This window comes from Pithys albifrons, chromosome 7 (assembly GCF_047495875.1).
Source record: "Pithys albifrons albifrons isolate INPA30051 chromosome 7, PitAlb_v1, whole genome shotgun sequence".
Classification (NCBI taxonomy): domain Eukaryota; kingdom Metazoa; phylum Chordata; class Aves; order Passeriformes; family Thamnophilidae; genus Pithys; species Pithys albifrons.
Window position 1 is genome coordinate 60841820 of NC_092464.1, and position 15699 is coordinate 60857518.

At 51.7% G+C, this 15699-nt stretch overlaps 1 protein-coding gene across 1 annotated transcript; it reads right to left on the reverse strand.

Annotated features, from left to right (window-relative positions):
- Window positions 1-312: 312 nt before the first annotated feature.
- On the reverse strand, window positions 313-15081 carry LOC139674697 (olfactory receptor 14J1-like). Its single transcript, XM_071561302.1, has 3 exons — window positions 15043-15081; window positions 10966-11205; window positions 313-1353 (listed from the first exon to the last, which is right to left on the reverse strand). The coding sequence occupies exons 1-3, from the start codon at window positions 15079-15081 to the stop codon at window positions 313-315; spliced, it is 1320 nt and encodes a 439-aa protein (XP_071417403.1).
- Between the last annotated feature and the right edge of the window lie 618 nt (window positions 15082-15699).

The following is a 15699-nucleotide window of genomic DNA, read 5'->3' on the forward strand; positions in this document are numbered from 1 at the left end:
GTGCTCCCTGGCAGTGCTGCTGTGCTGGGACTCTTTTGCCCATCTCTGCACACATGGAACTGCCCAGTAGGTGCCTGAAAGTCTCAAATCAAAAACCCCTAACCAGCTAGGCAGGGCTGTTGCAAGAGAGTTTGTTTAAAAATACAAATAGCACAATTACTCAGGTACAGATTTAAAAAAGTAAAATTAATGAAAATAAAAAATTCATTAGATGAGAGGATGAATAATTTAATTGAGCACACCATTATGACAAAAGGAACCCACTGACCACCAAGACAAACCTGGGAAGGCAAGCTGAGCCTGTCATGAGTTTTATTGTGAACACTGTGCAGAAGAAAACTGGCAGGTTCTTGCTGCTGAAAAGCATCCAGTCATCATTTTCCTCAGGGCATCCTTGAGCTCCTGGTTCCTCAGGCTGTAGATGAGGGGGTTCAGTACTGGAGGCACCACCGAGTACAGAACTGACAGTGCCAAATCCAGGGATGGGGACGAGATGGAGTCAGGCTTCAGGTAGGAAAATGTGCCATTGCTGACAAACAGGGAGACCACGGCCAGGTGAGGGAGGCACATGGAAAAGACTTTGTGCCGTCCCTGCTCAGAGGGGATCCTCAGCACAGCCCTGAAGATCTGCACATAGGAGAAAACTATGAAAATGAAACACGCAGATGCTAGACAGGCACTAACCAGAAGGAGCCCAAGTTCCCTGAGGTAGGAGTGTGAGCAGGAGAGCTTGAGGATCTGGGGGATTTCACAGAAGAACTGGCCCAGAGCATTGCCATGGCACAGGGGCAGGGAAAATATATTGGCTGTGTGCAGCAGAGCATTGAGAAAGCCACTGGCCCAGGCAGCTGCTGCCATGTGGGCACAAGCTCTGCTGCCCAGGAGGGTCCCGTAGTGCAGGGGTTTGCAGATGGCAACGTAGCGGTCGTAGCACATGATGGTGAGGAGGGAAAACTCTGTAACGACGAAGAAGACAAAGAAAAAGACCTGTGCAGCACATGCTGTGTAGGAGATGGTTGTGGTGTCCCAGAGAGAGTTGTGCATGGCTTTGGGGACAGTGGTGCAGATGCAGCCCAGGTCTGTGAGGGACAGGTTGAGCAGGAAGAAGTGCCTGGGGGTGTGCAGGTGGTGGTCGCAGGCTACGGTGCTGATGATGAGGCCGTTGCCCAGGAGGGCAGCCAGGGAGATGCCCAGGAAGAGCCACAAGTGCAGGAGCTGCAGCTGCCGCGTGTCTGCCAATGGCAGGAGGAGGAACTGGCTGATGGAGCTGCTGTTGGACATTTGCTGTTTCTTGGTGCGAGGACCTGTTCTTGGGGGAAAAGACAGGGAGAAGTCAGAACATGCTTCTTTGAGCTAAACCGTGGCAAGTCAGGGTAGACATTTCTTAGATAAATCAAAATTATTTCCCAATACCCCTCTCCCTCCTGCACACATCCATCACTTTTCGTATTTCAGGAAACTTCTTCTGATCTATGGCTGGAGCCCTGCTTGGTGCTCACTACATTTCCCATGAGGAGCAGCCCCTCTGCCCACTGGCTGTGAGGGTCAGCCCTGCTCTGCTCCAGGGGTGTCATGGCCATGGTGGGGGCAGGGCCCATCCGGGTGTTCACCTGTGTCAGATGAAACTGCTCCTAGCAAAACTGCTTGTCACTATCTGCATTTCCAGTTTCTGAGAAGAATCAGGATTTCAGAAGACAGTTTCAGAGTTTTTTGGTGTTTTGTTTCTGACTCCCCTCATCTTCCCTGTGGAGTTTTCCTGGATGTCCGAACCCCTCACCATGTGTGCTGCCCTCAGGGAGAGCAGAGCAGGTCCTGACAGGCAGGATGATTGTCTCTGGCTTAGTGCAGAGTGAGGCGAGTTGCTCTGTCCCTCTGCCTTGTTCCAGCTGCCCTGGACTTGAACCTTCCTCAGACAGAGAGTGATCACACTCCCATTTTTGTTTGAAAGGCCACCAGACACAGTTGAGAGCAGAGAGATCTATCAGATAGCACTCAATGTCTCAGCCTGGCTCAAGGTCTCAAAGACACACGTGGCTCATCTCACCAATCCAAGAGGATTTCCTGGGATGGGCACAGCATCTCTGCCCCTCTGCACTGGGGATTTCAGATAACACAATTGTGTTGAGGGTGATTTGCATTCTTGAGGGCAGCTCCCAGCTTGGAAAGACATCTCAGAGAAGAGCCAAGTGTCCTAGTGATGGGGTCTGATTTTGGGAAAAATACCTCACTCTCCTGGCCCACAAACTTCACTACCAATAGCCCCACAGGTCAGAGGAAAATTGGAATGTCTCATTCCCAGGCACCCACCTGCCTGAGGGTGATCACAGGATCAGTGATTGACACTGTAACTTGAACTCCCATTGCCAGTGAACCTGACTGAGAGAAGGAGGAAACAACTCCAGCAACATGAGGAAGTTGAGGAAAAAGGAAATGCACACTGAGGGTCCAGCTGGGAGAAGCCAGGGCAGAACCAGGTGGGCACTCAGGGCAGTGTCACCCTGAGCCATCTGTGCCACCTCCCAGACACCAACAATGCCAGGTAGTTCTCAGCCCCTGTGCAGCTCCTCAGTGTTCCCTCTGCATGACAAACCACCAGGCATGTGGCTTGAGAGCTGGATAGAAATCCCTCCTTTCACGTTCTCCTTGAAGTATCCCCTGGAAAATATCCCAGAGTACTCTGGTACTGTAAGCAGTCCTCACCTATGAAACTCTCACTTGATAGCTGAACAAACCTGCCCTGCCCTGCCCTGCCCTGCCCTGCCCTGCCCTGCCCGGGTTTGCTCTTTCCACCCACAGCCTCTCCCCCAGCATTGAAGGAGCTCCTCGGGCCAGCTGAGAGCTGCCCCTGGCAGGTGGCAGAGCTCCTGCCCTGGCACAGCACCCTGGGGTGCAGGATCCTGCTCTGCAGGACAGTTTGGGACAGCCTGGGTGGCACAGTGGCGGTTCAAACCCTACAGCCATCCCTGGGAGAAGGGAACCCTGCTGGGTTGTCCCTGGGATGGTGCAGCAGAGAGTCCCTGCTTTGCAGCCCGTCCTCCTCTTCAGCACCAGAGAAGCTGTGATATCCCACATTAGAGACCCCCCAGGCTGTGGGATGTGCCAGCATTGGGAGATCTTCCCACAGACTGCACATACATTGCCCTTCATGCAGACTTACCGTGTGAGAGCCTGGAAAGATTCCTCTTCTGTGGATCTTCCTCTTAAATTTCCTCACACCCCAGACTGTGTGTAACCTCTCTCTGCCCTGCTTTTCTGCCCTCGGTGTGTGCAGGCAGTGCCCTGAGCCCTGCTGGGCTGTGCACAGGAGCTGCTCCTGGGCAGAGCTGTCTCTCTGCAGCGCTGCCCGCTTGCCAGGAGCTCCCTGTGTGCCAGGAGCCCGGCCCAGCTCAGCAGCACAGCAACAGCCCAGAGCATTTAATGGCCCTCTGGGGGGTTTGGTGCTGAGTCCCTGAACATCAGACCCTGAGGAAAGGTGCAGGAACCTCTTGAGAAAGCAAAGTCAGAATCAAACTTTAAAGTTTCTTTTGTTGTTAATGGGTCCCTCTGAGGGACATAACTGAGAAAATGTCCCCAGATTCCAGTTAGAAAACACAGACAATGATGACAAATATGGACTAGGAAAGAAAGGTCACTCTGATGCTGAGGAAAGTAAGAAGCCTTTCATTAACTCAAAGGTCCCAGCCCTGGGAAGGGAGATCCTGTCTCTCCCTCATTCCTCGGGGCTCTTCCTTGGATACCGGGGTGTGGCATGGGAAAAACCAGGGGCAGGAGGATGGGGTGGCACCTCCCAGGCTGCTGAGCAGGGACAAGGAGGCAATGAGGCCCCAGGACTGCAAGGCTCACTTGTCTCCTCATGCCATCAGGGGCACACACAGCAGCCATGGCCAAAGGCCTGCACAAGTTGGCTCTCTTGGGGTCTTTCAGCTTCTGCACATCCCTGTCTCCTCTCCAGCCCAGGCTGTCCTACGGTGTCCATGCCCTGCCCCTTTCCCTGCAGGCTGTCGGCATCCCCCGGCTGCCCCACCTCGCTGGCCCCTTCCTGCACTGACATCTCTCCCTCCTCCCTGGCTCTGCCTTGGCACACAAAGCCTTGGGCTGATCCAGACTCCTTCTTGGTGATGCTTTGTATCAGAGCACTTGTCTTGAAGAGAAATTTCTTTCTTCACATGTCCAGTCTGGACCTTCCCAGATGCCATTGGTGACATTATTTCTTTCTCATTCTATTTCTGACCACAAAAAGAAAAGCTCCACCATCTCTGACACCACCACTGGGACACTGTGGTACCTCATGGAATGAACGGCCCAGTGTGACACTGCAGAGTCTTATTGATACAATGGATTCATTGTCACTCCGTGGAACTTCATGGAATCAAGGGGTCATTTAAGGAATTCTAGAGGGGTGATTGAATCACTTTTCCTCAGAAGTTTTAATGATGGCAAATGAGATCTACTTATATAAATTGCATTATATATTATGATAAATGAGCAGACAGAAAAGTAGACAAGTGAACAGATATTTTCTTAAATATTTAATACACTGTGGAAGAGCTAAAAGCCTCCTAGTAGAGTATATTATAGCATAAAATAGTGCAGTGCACTGTGTCAAAACAATTATTTTAATGCAGTTGATCAAAAGCAGCAAAAAGAATCAATCATTTAAAAGGGACTGATGTAACTCTCACACAAATAAAGAGGGCAGATCTCTCGCCTTCTCTTAATCCCTGGGCAGTGACCATGAAGAGCCATCCCTGCTTCATGGGAGAAGCTCCACATGCTTCAAGGCAGTCTGTGGAAGGATCTGCCATATGGAAGTTGGACTGAGCTTTTATAGTTACACTGTCAGGGATTGCTGGTCACATGTTTCCTGGCCAGTGAGCAACTTCTCTGTCAGATCCTGTTCCAAAAAGCAGGATGGGCATTTGCAGTTTGGTGAACCAGGCTGGTTTTAGCAGAATTCAACACCAAATCAGCCCCTTGGTGCCAGCAGTAACTCAGCCCAGAGAGCCTGCATTGTTTGCATTCTCTGAGTGGATTCTGGGCCTGATCAGGGCAGAACATCCTGCCATGGTCCATAAGGCTCTGCAGTGTCACAATGGCCCCTTGATATTATGAGGTTCAAAAATGATCTGAGGTTCCTTTGGTTCCAGGAGTCCCCACAAGTCACAAAGGCCTCTTAGTTCCATGAGGTTCCACAGTGCCCCAGGGTCCCTTTGACTCCATAAGGCTCTTCAGTGTCAAAATGGCCTCTTGATTGCAGGAGGTTCCAGTCTCCCAGGGTTCTTTCAGTTCCATTAATCCCTGCAGTATCACAATGGACTTTTGATTCCATGGTGTTCAGCAGCGGCCCCAGGGTAGTTTGGGCTCCATAACTCTCTGCAATGTCACAAAGGCCCCTTCATTCCTGGAGGTTCCAAAATATCTCAGTTTTCCTCTGGATACATGAGGCCCCATTTGTCACGATTGCCCTATGATTCCATGAGGTTCTGTTGTCTCATAATATCCCTTGAGTTCCAGGAGGTTCTATGCTGTCACAGTGTCCCTTTGGTTCCCGGAGGTTCCACACTGTCCTTGCTGGAACACACCTGGTTGGATGTTGCCCCTCCTGCAGAGCTGCCTCCAGCCCTGGGCTCTCAGCACAGCAAGGACATGGAGCTGTTGGAGTCAGTCCAGAGGAGACCACCAAGATGATCAGAGGGATGGAGCAGCTCTGCCATGAGGGAAGGCTGAGAGAATTGGGATTGTTGAGTCTGGAGAAGGGAAGGCCTTGGGGTGACCTAATTGTGGTTTTCCAGGACCTGAACGGAGCCAACAAGAAAGATGGAGAGAGACTTTACAAGGGCCTGGAATAACAGGACAAGGGACAATGGCTTCACACTGATAGAGGGAAGGGTTAGATGAGATATTGGCAAGAAATTCTTTACTGTAAAAGTGGTGAGGTCCTCGCAAAGGTTGTTCTGGAAAGTTCTGGCTGCTCCATCCTTGGAAGTTGTTCAAGGCCAAGTAGAATGTGGCTCTGAGCAACCTGGTCTAGTCAAAGTTGTTCCTGCCCCTGGGGTTGGAACGAGATCCTCTTTAAGGTCCCTTATGACTCAAAGCATTCTGTGATTCTGTGGCTGGTGGGTGATGTGGTGGTCAGGGCTGTCTTGGGCACAGAGACCATGAAATAATGGGGATTTCCATTGTGGGTGAAGGAAGGAGGGGCACCAGCAGAACTGACACCTTGGACTGACAGCTGACAGACTTTGGCCAGTTTGGGAAACTGATGGATGGAGTCCCTTGGAAGTCAGTTCTGAAGGAGAAAGGAGTGCAGGATGGATGCAGGTGTTTTAAGAAGGAAATCTCAAAGCTCCAGGAGCTGTGCCTCTGTGGCCTGACACAAGCCAGGGGGCAAAAAGTATGGCCTGGTGAAACACAGACCATGGGGCTGGATGTCAGGAAAAAAGGAGAGTGTGTCACCTCTGGAAAGAGGGGCAGAAAACTTGGGGGAACTACAAGGATATGGTGAAGTTATGGAGGGGGGAAATGTGAAGGGCCAAAGACAAACTGGAACTGAATTTGGCCACTGCAGTTAAAAGACAGCAAAAAAATGTGTCTCTGAATCCATGGGCAGCAAAAGGAGGGCTCAGGAGAGTCTCCATCCTTTGCTGGATGCAGAGGCAGCGCAGGGTCAGGGCAGGAGGAAAAGGCTGAGGGAATTAATGCCTTTCTTGTCTCAGTCTTTTAACACCAAATGCAGTTGTCCTCAGGATACCCAGGTCCCAGGGCTGGAAGGTGGTGATGGGGAGCTGAGTGAAGCCCCCATCATCATCATCATCATCATCATCATCATCATCATCATCATAGTCATGGCCAGGCTTCGCAAACGAAGATTTGGGAAGGGCACTACCCACGCTTGCTGTAAGTGTACTGGTGGCTAAAAAGGCCGATACGGGATAGGCAGGTCCGGTCACAAAAGGCACAGGGGAACGTCTCCCCAGGTGACCTTGGCAAGGAACGGTTCTGTCTGCGTTGTCTTTTCTCCTCAAGTCTGACTCTCTGTGCATTCTCAAAGGAAGCAGCAGCGTCGTGAATGGTGTGTCTCCATGAATCCCGATTGGAGGCCACAGTGGACCATTGGGGCAGTCAATATGGCCAAGGCTGAGCTGTTGTTTCAGGCAGTCCTTGTATCTCCTCTTCGGGGCTCCTCTCTTGCAGCAGCCGGTGGCGAGTTCTCCATAGAGCACAATCTTCAGGCGGCAGTGGGTGATCCTCCATCCTGGAGACGTGCCCTGCCCAGCACAGCTGCGTTCTCAGCAGCATGGCCTCCATACTGGTGACCCCTGCCTGTTCAGAACAGACACACTGGTCACGTAATCAGACCAGTGGATGTTTAGGATTGAACGGAGGCAGCGCTGATGGAAGCGTTCGAGGAGCTGCAGGTGGTGGCGGTAGATGACCCAGGATTCACACCCATAGAAAAGAGTAGACAGTACAATGGCTCTGTAGACACTGATCTTTGTACTTTTCTTCAGGTGTTTATTGGACCAGACTCTTTTATGGAGTTTTCCGAAGGCTCTGTAAGCCATTGCTGGCCTGTTGTCTGTCTCTTTGTCGATCTTACCATCTGAGGAAATGATACTTCCCAGGTAGATGAACTGCTGGACTGACTTAAGCTCTGAATTGCCTATGGTGATGTGAGGATGATGGAAGACTTCTTGAGGTGCAGGTTGGTAGAGAACTTCTGTCTTCTTCAGGCAGACTTTCAGCCCAAAAACTCAGCAGCCTCTGCAAAGCAGGATGTTAAGCTCTGCAGAGCTGCTTCTGTGTCAGCAACGAGGGCGGCATCGTCAGTTGACACCTTTGGTTATTGGAAAGGGCTCAGAGAGTGCATCGCCATATTCCAACTTGCGAGTGTTAGTTTGAGCACACCTTTGCAGGCAGGTGTCTGCCTTTGAAATCTCTTTGTTTTTGTTTGACCGCATGGAAGATGCCGGTTGGCCGCGATTATCCAACCGGGTGTGGAGATGAGCTTTGGTTAGGCCACCTTTGCTAGGCCCCTCTCCGTGTGGAGCAAGCAGTGCTGTCCCTAGAAAAGGCTGCTTGGTCATTCAGGATGCTGCCGCAAGAGACTGTCATCTCTGGGATCAGTCTCTAATGACCCATATCCTGAACCACCTGCATGCAGGGTTGGGTCTGCGGCTTCCAGCTGCTTCCTATCACCTGCCATTTCGACCCTCACCTGTCGCTACAGGGCTTTGCAATGTGGGTGAACCCTTCAGGCCTGCGCAATGGATTTTTTAGGTGAGGCACAGCGTGCGCAGAACTGGCCCCACCCTTTACTCCTGAGGTTCATCTGCCACGGCCTAGCGAGCTTGGACGGTGAGAGCGAATACCTCAGGACGTAGGTTTGGTTAGAGTATCCTTCTCTAAATGGATGGCCTTACAGGGCTAAGCGAGCTCCATCTGCCTGGGTTTGGGGTTGGAGTTGTTCTTCTCCTAGGATGGTTGCCAGACGGCTGGCGAGCCCATCCTGCCCGTGGACACACTTTGTCTGACCCTTCAGCTGAGACCTATCTGGCATGGGAGACCCTACCGGCGGCACAAACCACCGCCAGCATCGCTCTCAACCTCATGAGGGCATGCAAGCTTCTCCCCCATGACAAGGGATTGTCCCCGGAGAAGGTCTAGTGTGTAATAAATGGGCATTCACTCGATCACAGTGATCCAGTTCCTCTGTGGTTTATTTATTGTTTACTTTAATTCCCCACCCCAGGACTTTCACAGACCCCAGAGCCAAACTTGCTCCCCAGGGGAGAGTGAGAGAATTGACCCAGCAGCTCCTCAGGCAGCTCAAGGGACAGGGCAGCCTTCCCAAAGCTGGGACCCACAGCAAAGTGTTTCTCTTTCCACCCTCATGGGCACCCACAGCCTGTCCTGCTCTTCTCCTGGCACATCCCATCTCCCCACAGAGCCTTTCCCCAGGGGAACACGTCTGGGCTGGCCTGACCAGCCATTCCTGCAGCCCCTCCCCGTGCTCCCCACAGCCCCTGAGCTGGGGGTGCTGCTCTGCAGGGCACAGGGACTGTGGTGCCCGGGGTCATGGGGGGGCTCTGCTGGGCTGTGCTGGTAAGGCTGGGAGGCAGAGCCAGCTGATGGTGGTCCCTGCCTCTGACCCCCTGCCACACAAGCTCTTGTGTGGCCATGGAGGGTGCTCAGAGGGGCCCTGCCTTGTTCCAGTGCTGGGAGGTGGGTCTGGGGGCTGCACTGGATCCAAAGGTGGAGTTTCACTGAGGGTAAAACAGGTCTCTTAGACTCCTTTCCCTGTACCTGATGTGTCCCCTGGATCTGCAGAGCTCTTGTTTTTCAGTTTACACCCAGATATAGAATATAATCATGGAGTGACCCCACACTTGACAGGCCTGTGCTCACTGGGCTGAATTTCCTGCTGACTCCTTGGCACAAACTGTCCCTGCAGGTCCTTTGAGTTCTCCTGGCTGTTCCCAGGTCTCTTCAATAAAACACTCTCCTGCCATCATTCCTGTCACAAGCTACAGAGACCCAGGAATGTTAATCCCAGATCATTCTCCATCTGCTTGGGCTCTGGCCATCAACAAGCAAAAGCAGATCTAATTTTCTCGAAGGCCACCCTGAGCCCCTGATCTCATCACACTGAGCCCCTGGAGAGCAAGCCAAAAAAGGAGCCTCTTTAAGAGTCCATTCTCTGTGCATGTTCTTCAGAGTGACTTTAGAAGAAGACCACAACCTGCAGGCACTGTGCTGAGGAGATCCCTTTTCATGATGGAATTGCTGTTTGAGGCCAACTCTGCCACAGAAATGCCCATTGTCTGCTGGCAGTCACAGCACTCCCACTGAAGCAGAGCAAGCACAGGACCCAAAGAATTAACACAAAACAGTCTCTGAAGCCAGCCACAGGAAATATAGCTGGATAGAAACCAGGTTTGGGAGCCATCCAAATGTGGTCTTGAGGTCCGTCCAAATCAATACGAAATATGCAGGCAATAACATGTAAGGGAGAAGCACAGCCCGAGCACAGGACATGGTGACCTGCAGGAAGAGATAAGAAATTTCAAACACAGCATTTTGGCACGATCTATATTAAAATCAGCAAAATTCAGTAGAAGTTGAAAAGTTCACCGAGGATGAGGAGGTGAAATGAGACCCCTACCAGATGAGGTAACAGGAACTCCCACCATAATATTCCTCAAAACAACGACTCCACCCCTGACTCCGCCTGGACTCTGCCTGCTCTATATATTATAACCAAGTGTTGCAATAACATCAATATGCATGTAAAAATGATGTAATCTCTCACAGAAACTGTATAAATACTCTGGCTTCACACTGCTGACTTTGGAACTCTGTTGTCCGACGAGAATCACACGGTTCCCCAACGTTGCTTCAATAAATACCTTGCTGCTGAAAGATTAAAACTCTGTCTCTAAGCAGTTTCTTTGTGCCCCTTTGGGCATCACCACACAGAAACAGCCCGACCAAACTGGCAGAGCACTCAGATCTTACACCAACATGGGGTCTTAGAAGGAGAGTGTGGAAGTGGAAAGGGAGCAACTCTAAAAAGTCCTGCTGGTCCCCAGCAGTGCTGCTGTGCTGGACTCTTTCCCCTTCTCCTCTGCACATATGAAATTGCCCTGCATCTTTATGAAGGTCCCACAGATAGGATCACAGATGAACAAGAACAGTTCAGGATAATTTATTTTCTTTGAATATAAAGAGAGCACAATTCCTCATTTACAGAGATTCTGGGTCACGCAGGAAAACAAAGAATGACAAAAGAAATTAATAAAAAAATTTATTGTGCACAACATCCTGACAAGAAGAGACAATTGACCATCACCAGAAACCTGAGAAGGCATGCTGGGCTTCTAATGAGTTACACTATGAACTCTATAGAGCAGAAAACAGACAGGTTATTGTTACTGAAAAGCACCCAGTCATCATTTTCCTCACAGCAACCTTGAGTTCCTGGTTCCTCAGGCTGTAGATGAGGGGGTTCAGTGCTGGAGGCACCACCGAGTACAGAACTGACAGTGCCAGATCCAGGGATGGGGACGAGATGGAGGGAGGCTTCAAGTAGGAAAACATGGAAGTGCTGATAAACAGGGAGACCACGGCCAGGTGAGGGAGGCACATGGAAAAGGCTTTGTGCCGTCCCTGCTCAGAGGGGATCCTCAGCACAACCCTGAAGATCTGCACATAGGAGAAAACCATGAAAATGAAACAACCAAAAGCTAAACAGGCACTAACCACAATGAGTCCAATTTCCCTGAGGTAGGAATGTGAGCAGGAGAGCTTGAGGATCTGGGGCACTTCACAGAAGAACTGGCCCAGGGCATTGCCCTGGCACAGGGGCAGGGAAAATGTATTGGCTGTGTGCAGCAGAGCATGGAGAAAGCCACTGGCCCAGGCAGCTGCTGCCATGTGGGCACAAGCTCTGCTGCCCAGGAGGGTCCCGTAGTGCAGGGGTTTGCAGATGGCAACGTAGCGGTCGTAGCACATGATGGTGAGGAGGCAAAACTCTGCTCCAATGAAGAAAATAAGGAAGAAGAGCTGTGCAGCACATCCTGTGTAGGAGATGGTTGTAGTGTCCCAGAGGGAGTTGTGCATGGCTTTGGGGACAGTGGTGCAGATGCAGCCCAGGTCTGTGAGGGACAGGTTGAGCAGGAAGAAGTGCATGGGAGTGTGCAGGTGGTGGTCGCAGGCTACGGCGCTGATGATGAGGCCGTTGCCCAGGAGGGCAGCCAGGGAGATGCCCAGGAAGAGCCACAAGTGCAGGAGCTGCAGCTGCCGCGTGTCTGCCAATGGCAGGAGGAGGAACTGGCTGATGGAGCTGCTGTTGAGCATGAGCTTCCTCTTCAGTATAGCATCTGTCCAAGGAGAAAAATATAGTAACAAGTCACAGTACATGTTTCAGAAAAAAACTCTTCCAGTCCTTATGTAACACCCTCAAATCACCTCTTCTTTTTCACAAAAACCCTTTAGCTGGTCCATTTGAGGACTTGTGTTGATGCCTGGCTCAGAAAGCTCCAGGGAAAACGGAGCTCTGCTGATGTTCTGGTATACTCAGTTCTGTCCTACAACAAAAGATAAATAGGAACTGAGACTGATGTTAGTTTTAAGCCACCCATGGTACTAAAAAGCTTCTCAACATTGTCACTCCCATTTCACCCTATTGCAGAGCAGAGCTGTGGGGGTATAGTTTTGTTTGTTTGCTTCTATTTGCTCCAACACAAGTACTGAAAGTTTTAAGGCAGGAATCCTTGGTATTTATACTTCTATCTAAGAGACAACTTGTGTGTCCTGTGAGTCAAAGAGATCATCCATTCCTTCAATGCTTGGCAAGATCCATCAGCCCTGCTCTCATCTGCCCAAGGCTGTCACCTCTCTGTTCTGCAGGGCAAAGGCACCCAGGGGTTCCCCTGAGGAGAAACTGGACACTGCTGAGAACTGGTGACTCCAGTTTCCAAGCGCACATCTTCAAACTCCTCATCCTGTCTCATCCTACAGAAGAGAGATATCTCAGCTCTCCCCTCCCAGCAGGGGCACAGAGGGCTCATTGCAGCTGCCTGCACACACCTTGCAGCCCCACTGTCATGGCCTCAGTGCTGAGGGGCTGTGGGGGACACAGGGCTGCAATGGCACAGCTCTGCCCCTCAGGAAGGCATCCTGCAGGACAACAGGATCATCCAGGGAAAGAACTGAATGTCCTAAAGATGTTACATCCTGACTGGAGAGTCCAGGAGACCCATTGCCCAGAGCTCCCACCTGAGCAGGGAGCAAAGGTAGCATGAAGAGGAAGGGAATATAGAGAAATTCCTCCACACTCCTATGGAGACCCTACAGAGACAATCAGATGACCAAAGGGAAGGACTCTGCTGGGTGGTGGATGAGATCAGTGGCTTGTTCTCGGCAGAAATCTGCAGAGCAGGAATGGCCCAGAGCTGCTCTAGCCCCCCTGCCACAGCATTTCAGCAGCAGCTCCCTCTCACTCCCTGTCCAGGGCTCTACTGCCTGGAGCTGTCCCTGCCAGCAGCTGCTTCCCTGGCAGTGCTCCCAGAGCCCATCCCAGCCCTGGGTGCTCAGCTCTGCCCTGCAGAGCCCTCCCAGCACAGGGCACTGCCCAGGGACAGCTCTGCCTGTGCAGGATCTGCTGGCAATGTCAAAGCAACCCTGAGGAGAATGGAAAAGCAGCACTGATGATGTGTGTACCTGGCAGATTTCTAATCCTCCCAGGTTTATTCATCAGTAGGTGTAAACGATTTGAAATGGAAGTGCCACGTCCTGAAATGAGAAATTAATTTCTACTTTTTATGGGCCAGATAGCCCACAAAAAAAAAGGTAAGAACAGGATAATTCCCTTTGAAGCAGCCTCTGCCTTTTTGTGCTTCTTGAAAAATATCCTGTGAAATCTCCTGCACTGCTGTCCAGCTCTGAGCACCTTCAAACCACAGAGAACCTTATTCACATAAGGACCCAGCTCTCAGGCATGGCTCCCCCACAGCCCTTCTCCCCAGCCCTGTGAGCAGCTCCCCAGGCTGGCTGAGAGCTGATCCTGGCAGGCAGCAGAGTCCCTGCCCCAGCACAGCACCCTGGGCTGCAGGACCCTGCTGTGCACCACAGCCCTGGGCACCCCTGGCTGCAGCCCCGGGCTCCACAGGTATTCCAAAGTGTCCCCCAACAGCCCCCTCCTCACACATCCCATCAGCTGGGGCTGGGCCAGCTTTAGGAGATACCTCCAGGAGCTGCCCCTACATTGCCCTGCACCCACAGACTCACCGTGTCCAGCACTGCAAAGATTTCTCCTCCAAGAGCTCTGAGTCATCCTCCCAGTGCTGAGCCCCTTTAAGCTCTGTCTGTGCCCTGCTGGTGTCCCTGAGCTGCCCTGGCAGTGCCCTGAGCCCTGCTGGGCTGTGCACAGGAGCTGCTCCTGGGCAGAGCTGTCTCTCTGCAGCGCTGCCCGCTTGCCAGGAGCTCCCTGTGTGCCAGGAGCCTGGCCCAGCTCAGCAGCACAGCAACAGCCCAGGGCATTTAATGGCCCTCTGGGGGGTTTGGTGCTGAGTCCCTGAATATCAGGCTCTGAGGAAAGTTAAAGTGAGATTCAAACTGTAAAGTTTCTTGTAGTGCAAATGGGTCCCACTGAGGGACACAACTGAGAAAACATCCCTAGGATTTTTTTGGAGCAGAAACATGGAGGCAGTGGTGACAGGTCAGAGAATCACAGGATCATCAAGGTTGGAAGAGACCTTCAAGATCTTCTAGTCCAACCGTCATTCAGCACCCCCATAATCACCCCTAAATTGTATTCCAAGGTGCCACATCCAAACACCACCTGAGCACTTGGAGATACCATCACCACCCTGGGCTACTTATTTCATTGCCTAAGCTTCCTTTCAGTGAATAAAAGTTTTATTTAATATTTAATCTGAACCTCGACCTATGCAATTCAAGTCTCTTTCCTCTTTCTGTCCCTATAGGTTTGGCAGAAGAGAGGGAGAATCCCCTCACTAAGACCTCCTTTTGGGTGTTTGTAGAGGAGCAACAAGGTCCTCCCTGAGCCTCCTCTTCTCCAGACTGAAAAACGCCAGTTCCTCATCCAACATGTTTTCCAGACCCTTCCCCAGCTCGGATCCCTTCTCTGGACACACTCCAGGCCCTCAATGTCCTTTTTTTCAGTGAGGGGCCCAGAACTGGACACAGCACTGAAGGTGCGGCCTCATCAGTGTCCAGTGCAGAGGGACAGTCCTGCCCCAGTCCTGCTGGCCACATTATTCCTTACACTGGCCAGGATGTCTTTGGCCTTCTTGTCCACCTGAGCACACTCTGGCTCATACCCAGCTGCTCTCAAGCAGCACCCCGAAGTCCCTCCCTGCTGAGCAGCTCTCCAGCCACTCTGCTCACAGCCTGAAACATTCCATGGGGTTGTTGTGACTCAAGGACAGGATCTGACTCTTGACCTTGTCAATCCAGCCTGTCCACATCCCTCTGCGGAGCCTTCCTGCTCTCCAGCACATCCACAATCACACCCACCTTGGTGTTGTCCACAAATTTACTGAGGGTGCACTCCATCCCCTTATCCAGATCATTAAAACAATGTCAAACAGGACCGGCTCCAACATTCAGCCCTGGGGAATCCCACTAGTGACCAGCCCCACATGGATTTAGTTCCATTCCCCACCACTCTCTGGGTCATCAGTCAGTTTTTCACCCAGCAAACAGTTCCCTCATCCCAGCCATGAGCAGCCAGTTTCTGCAGGAGATGCTGTGGGAGGTGGTGCCAAAGGCTGTACTGAATTCCAGAGAGACACATCCACAGCCTTTCCCTCATCTCCTGAGCGGGTCATTTTGTCATGGAAGGGGATCAGGTTGGTCAGCCAGGACTTGCCTTTCCCAAACCCACACTGACTGGGCCTGATCCCTTGATTGTCCTGTTTGTGCTGTGTGGTGGCACTCAGGATGATTTATTTGCTCCATGGACTTCTCTGGACCCAAGCTCAACCTGACAGGCCTCAAGTTGGCTGGAACTCCATCCAACCCTTCTCATAAATGGGCATCACAGTTGCTGATTTCTTGTCAGCTGGGACTACTCCAGTTCACCAGAACTGCTGGGCACTGAGTGAAAGTGGCTTGGCCAGCTCTTTCTCGAGCTCCCACAGTACCCTCAGGTGCATCTCATGTGGGCAGGGA